The following is a 6,907-nucleotide window of genomic DNA, read 5'->3' as shown; positions in this document are numbered from 1 at the left end:
AGGGATCGACGCGCCTATCGGATGAATTGCAGTGACGTTACACTGTATTTCAGCGGCTCCCCTCCAAATACCTTGCCTACCATTGGAGGTAACCAACATTGGGGCTCTGTTGCAGGGTTGACTGCCTCCCCAACACTCGTGGAAACAAAATTGAGGAAAATATTTCAAATTCTTTTGATGGGACCCCAGGGACACGAAGACAGTACCCAACACGGTTAAGAGTCGTTCAACAACACCAAAGCGGCTCTTCGCCCTTGGATGTTTTGGCGGTTATGCCGTCAACCACCAAGGACGGGGGACCTAGGTATGGTTTCGACTAACCAACTTAACGAATTTATCGTCCGTGCCTATTACCGTGTCACGGATTTGGAACGGAATCCATCAGGGTACAGATACCCACTCCATGACGCGTTCATAACCCGCTTCCCGCAACTAAATCATGTTCCGGGGCAGAACGTTGTCAATCAATACAGGGTGATAGTCAAAAATAATCGAGTTGCCCTATCAACTGGGCCACAAATTTTCTACAAAGTTTCACTTGAGCTCGGTCTGGAATCACCAACTTACCGGACTGAACAAAGGAGTAACATGAATACTCCACTTATAAGGCACTCCATGAACCCAGTAATCAGGAGAAGCTTAGTGACTGGGGATGTCGCCCCAATTTATAATGAGGCATTGATCGCATTCCAGGTCACATTCACAGAGTATGCTGAGATTCTCCCAGACTCTAGGCCAAACATCCCAAAACTAAAGTTTACTTCGGCAACTACTAACATCATTGCTGCCGTTGACAGAATTTTGGCTGATCGTTTGCCTAGCGAGATTACTGCTACAGAGGTTCACAGCCCGGTCTACGTTGCAGGTACCACGGTTGTTCGTCTCCATAATTAACATCTTAGAGCGAATAACAGAGGTATGCGCAGAAGGACTTTACCGTTCTGGGTGTTTCGACTCAACAAAAGAATCGAAAAGTTGAGAAAAGAGATTGGTCGTGTCACGCAAGTACTCCTTGGAAATTCATCACCAAGAGTGCACAGATGCGTTGCGAACATCATTGGAAACTACCATATGTCCAATGGTATGCCAATCGAAGAAATCTTCCAGGTGCTGAAGCAGAAACTTGCGGTATGCAACGGGGATTCTACAAAAATCTCACCAACTCAGGTAGGAAAAGTAACCTCAATCTGGATCGGGCAGAAAACTTCTGGAGAAGTGTTTGGAGCGAATCCAGCCGTTGCAATTTAGAAGCCAGCCGTTGCAATTTAGAAGCAGCGTGGCTCCCACACCTTATGTGTTTATGCCCTCCCCGAAATGACCATGCTTGACGTAACTGAAGTCGACGTTCAAGCAGTCCTTGACGAGGCAGGTAACTGGAAGGCGTCAGGAGTTGACAAGATTCACAACTTCTGGCTGAATCGGTTCAAGAGCACTCACAGGATATTGGCAAATCAATTTAATCAGATGATTGCCGATCCTGATTTAGTTCCACCATTTTTCACCATGGGGAAAACTTTCCTCATCCCCAAGGAACAGGGTGCCTCTTGCCCTTCAAAATGACGACCAATTACTTGTCTTCCTACCATCTACAAGGTCTTCACTTCAGTTCTATGCACGAACATCTCAAAACATCTTGATGTTCATAAATTGATAGCTGAGGAGCAAAAAGGATGCATAAAAGGCTCCCGAGGCTGCAAAGAACAGCTTATAATCGATACGGTAGCTGAAGCAGGCTGTCCACCAAAAACGAAACATCTCGACAGCCTACACCGATTATAAATCAGCCTTTGACTCCATATCACATTTGTGGTTACTACAAGTGTTACGCTTGTATAAAATCAACCTGAATGTCGTTCTTCTTCTGAGAACAGTAATGAAGAATTGGAGCACGAAGCTATCGGTATCTTCACAAACATCAGGAGAGATACCAATCAGGCGTGGCATTTTCCAAGGCGACTCTCTAAGCCCACTGTGGTTTTGTTTGGCTTTGAATCCACTGTCCCATCTTTTGCATGAAAGCAAATACGGGTTCCAAGTCAAGTATGGCATATTGTCGAAATGTACATTAAGCCATTTAATGTACATTGACGACATCAAATTGTATGCCAAAGACGAGAACCAACTTCGCTCCTTGCTGGACATAACCATCCAGATCGGCATGCAGTTGAGTTTGGAGAAATGTCACATAAAAACAATTGTCCGGGGAAAACACACCGACAACGAAGGATACAGCCAAAATAACATCCGAATAACTTGGTGGCAACTTCCCATCCTTACTATAAGTATATTCCACAGATAATCTTGGAAAATGATGGGGTGAAGCTACTATGGAATCACACTATTCCCATCAACCGCAGTGTTAATCACAGCAGACCCAATTTTGTTCTGCTTCTGACGGAAGAATGAGCGTGCTTCATAATCGTTTTAGCCGTACCGTTGGACCGGAACACTGTTGAAAAACAACACGAAAAAATCCGGAACTATGGCCCCTTGGCGGATGACATGAAGCAGATTGGAGTCCCAGTGGTAATTTCAACGACTGGATTAGTCAAGCAGAACTTACATAAAGCGCTGAAAACGCGCGATCTTAGGGCTGGACTATACATGGAGATGCAAAAAGCGGTTATCCTTGCAACCTGTGCTATAGTCCGAAGGACTCTTCGGTCCGGTAGCAATCTGACCTGATGGGTTTCAGTCTTGATCCGCGCTATCTTTGATTGAAGATCCATGTCTCTGTAGTGTAGAACCACCGCGTCATTGCTTGAAATGTTTGCGACAATCGGGATGTAGTAATACATTTTCATATGGTCGCACACACTTTGCGTTAAAACGCATCATCGCTGTGATGCGGGCCTTTGGATGTTGCCTTCAGCCCATCCTTAGGTTGGTCGACCCTCGGTCCGGTTGAGAGGAAGAGGGTCCGTGGGCTGTTTTTAACTATATATATATATATATATGTCCTGTGTGAAGTTGCGAAACCTCCCATTAGGCGCGTCCCTTCGTGCGGATAAGGGAATGCTCGGCGAATGTGTTATGAGCATGCACATGCAAGCAATATCTTCCGATATGTTATATTAAGAAATTGAAACAATTACATGCCACTAAGAGTGCACATTCCATGGCTTAAATTTATTTTTTATGAATGAAAGCGATGGAACTAATACAAGTGACAGTAATAATTAGCACTTGCAATGCAAATAATCGCTTCGCAGATCTTAAAACAACAACAGCGAACAAGCTTATCTGTCACGGATCGGAAAAGTTCGATTTTCGAAACTTTTTGCGTGCCGGATTGCTGTTCGGAGTTGTCGTATATTGGCTTATACAAGTGAGTATAATGAACTTCATTTAACAGCGGAGTGACTGCGTGCGTGTGGAGCGTGAGAGCGGTGAAGTGAAGTTCGATAAACGGACTGGTATGAGGCAATATACAATAAATCCGATTAGCAATGCCCGACGGAAAAAAACTCAGAAAATTGAACTTTTGTTGAGTCATTTGTAATATGTCGTCGCTTTTCGTCTTGTAAATTTCATTGAATTTGCTTCGAGGTCCGTATACGGCGCTATTTGCGTTGCAAGTAGTAATTGTTAATGTAACTTGCATTAGTCCCGTCGCTTCCATTCATAACGAGTCGGGAAACCGGAAGCTGGACGCTTCAGGTACGATAGGTTTTGTGTATTTCTAACTACGTAGCACGTAATATATCCATATATTATGTGAGATTGTCCACTTTCGGGTGATATTGACATTCACAGTCTTCAATTTTCAAAGAAGCAACAAATTTGAGGTATTATAACTTTGTTAGTAATAGTGCGATTTCCACCAAACTTGGTAAGATCATGCTCTATATTATAGCCTATATCACTGCAGAATTTCATGGTACCAGGATGAACTTAACGGGGGATTCTAAACAATTACAAAAAATTGTAGTAATATACTATTATTAACTTTATTTAAACAGATATCGGCATGGAAGGTATTTCGGAGCCCAGGCACCATACAGTGGCAGCCTCCTGAATTTTTTCAGATTTTTCGATTTGGTAGTTTCTGAGAATGGCCCCCTTAAAGAAGTGATCACTTTCAGCCCCCGGCGCTCCCCACCCTTCCAACGAATGTCAAAACTAAGATCGGCTTTGAAAAGTACTAATCGAGACCTTTAATTTGATACCCCCATGACTACCATGACTATATTTGATGAAAAAAATTTTACACCTTCCTTTTGCATGTATGGGGACCCCCCTTAAATTCGACGTAAGAGGATGTAATTCACTGTACGCGCGAGCGTTCACAGTTCCCACCTTTCTACCAAATTTGGTGCCAATCGCTATAACCGACTCCGAGAAAAATGCATATGACGGACAGACAGACAGTAAACCGATTTTAATAATTTTTTGATAAATTGATAAGTTTAATGATTTTTTGTGTTTACACAAAACCTTAAAAATTGAATTCAAGTAGGAGGTATGTGCACTCTTAGAGGCGTTAATTGCATGAATTTCATAACCCAAAATTTGGGAAAATTCATACGCCAATTGTAGAATCGTGAAGATTATGTGGAATGCGGTGATTTGGTGTGCGGATAATCGACCTACATGCATATTTTATGTTATGAAAATCGTAAAATCAAATGCCACTAACAGTGCACATACCTCCGGCTTAAATGTATTTTTTTATGAATAGAAGCGACGGGACTAATGCAAATGGCGTTAATAATTAGAACTTTCAACGGAAATAGCGCCTTCGACAGTTCTCAAAACGAACTCAACAAATTGTTTTCATTCAAACGTAACAGGCGAAAACGAAAATCGCCATCATATTGCAAATGGTTGCTATCTGTCATCAGAGGGAACCTTGACGACGTGGAGCGAACTTTGCCGACCAAATCATTGCAAATTGAATCTGTGTGCGCTCCGGAGCTTCTGTCGTGCGCATTCCGCACGTATTATGGTTGTGTTTAGGCCTACGATGCGCACGCACGCAGTCGCACCGCTGTTGTGTTTGTGCGAGCCTTATAGGGACTGCATTCCCGAGGAGGATGAGCGTTTACCAACCGCAGTGATAAGCACAGTATGTCTAACAGGCAGTACCCACACTCAGTTGACCTTACTCGCGAATAGATTGGGAAAGGTTATCCGTACACACCATAGGCCCTCAAAATCTGGCAGTGTTTATATGCTGATTAGTGCCTATCATATGTACGGATAAGTTTCCCCAATACATTTCCAAGCCTGGTGCATTAATTGTGGGTACTACTTATTAAGCCGGGTCCAGACCCGCACGCTGAACAGGAAATGGCGGCGCTGCGCAGCGCTGAGCAGTCAGTTAAGACGACAATCCACGTAATATTTTGCAATCGCGTGCACTAACGAATACGATCCAGTGGATGTCGCTAAATCAACGAGCCGCGCATAGCAGCGCAGCTGCCGGTGTGGACCCGGCTTTAGATGTAGTGTGGTAATAAGTACTAGAGTACGGACTTGACAGTACAGAGGAGTGTGCGCAGCCTGGACAAGTACGGAGTTTATAGAATAAGTAGACATATGTCCTCTACTGCGAAGTTGGTCCTAATCTCGTCCTGCATAGCGTCAGCCGGCATTATAGGCTATGTCCACTATAAGCAGACTGCCGATAGGTAGGTAGGAGATGCGGTTCGAGATAATTCAAGTTTCTGACTTATTTGATACTTTGCAGGCGGAAGTTGCACGAGGGTGTACTCAAAGATATCGAAAGGCAACAACGGCGCAAGCTAGAAAATACGTACATGCTGCAGCAGCAAATTGATTTGACTAAGAAGCTAAAAAAAGATTTAATCGAACGCCAAAAAACTTAAAGAGTTCACTTGTTAGTGTATAAACGTTTTCAAAATGTGTATTTCAATCTAAAAAGATTTTACCCGATGGAAAATTTGCGGATATTAATTGTTCCCTGAATCAGAAGTTAGACCTAGTTTCATAGTAATTTATATAGGATATCACCAATCGATACAGCTTACGGAGCAGTATATGCTCGTTACACTCAATTTTATAAGGTTTAATCATCTAGGTAAAATTTGAATTATTTCAGGGATTTAGTATTAAATATAATTAGTACTAAAAGTAGTCCCAAAGTATTTGAAATTAAGTGCTGTCAATCTAAGTTGTGATTTCCAATGCGGATACATATTAGCTTCCGTGCCATTAACCGCCTCCTGTGCCGTTCCTTTATGCACCCACGTCTAGCTGTACTCGCCGCTCTTTCGACCGCAATTGCATATCTTGCTACGGCTTATGTCTATTGGTGAGTCGTCAAGGTCGTTACTGAGTATCAATTTAACAGTTTTCTTGTCAGTGAAAAAAAGTGTTGAATGAAAATTCGGCGATATGGTCCTTGGAGAGACGTTATCATAGAAGTGATTGTAAAGTAATCTCAGGGAATTTTAGCTCGAAATTTCCTACTGCAATTAATTAAATTCGCTAAAACCATTTTGAACTGTATGAAAAAAAATTTGCCTATAAAGTTCCTCATATAAATTAACACAAAACCCATTTAATGTCTCACCCAAGATTTACTCCGGAACGACTGGAGCTATCGTCAAGTTTAGTCACAAGGTGTGGTCTGTAAACCACCTCACAGACAGGGGGGGCCCGAACTACGAGGACAAAAGGCTTTAGCCAGGATGTGGATGTCAAACCTAAAGAAGTCCTCCGCTAGGTTTAACACTTAATAAGGTGGTTGCAGGGGCTTCCGGGGAACATCCACGCGCACCAAGCCATGTGTGCAAACGTCCACTTTCTTGGGTGGATTAGCTTTCATCGAAGAATGATGAGATGAGATGGCGGGAGTGATTTTAGTTTGGCCATATCTCGGAGTAAGCGCAAAAGCCAAGTGGTGGAAAAGACTGAACTATTGTCGACCCCAGGGCCGCTA

The 6,907-nt window shown here is 43.0% G+C and overlaps 1 protein-coding gene across 1 annotated transcript; it reads left to right on the top strand.

The window, feature by feature from the left end:
- Positions 1-5,472: 5,472 nt before the first annotated feature.
- LOC119646477 (protein PET117 homolog, mitochondrial) lies at positions 5,473-6,099 on the top strand. Its single transcript, XM_038046931.1, has 2 exons — positions 5,473-5,633; positions 5,693-6,099. Exons 1-2 carry the CDS (start codon positions 5,542-5,544, stop codon positions 5,829-5,831), a joined length of 231 nt encoding a protein of 76 aa, XP_037902859.1. The 5' UTR covers positions 5,473-5,541; the 3' UTR covers positions 5,832-6,099.
- Positions 6,100-6,907: the final 808 nt, after the last annotated feature.

This window comes from Hermetia illucens, chromosome 1 (genome assembly GCF_905115235.1).
Source record: "Hermetia illucens chromosome 1, iHerIll2.2.curated.20191125, whole genome shotgun sequence".
In the NCBI taxonomy this organism is placed as follows: Eukaryota; Metazoa; Arthropoda; class Insecta; order Diptera; family Stratiomyidae; genus Hermetia; species Hermetia illucens.
Note: the sequence above shows the minus strand (reverse complement) of the source record. Positions and strands in the feature narration are given on the sequence as shown.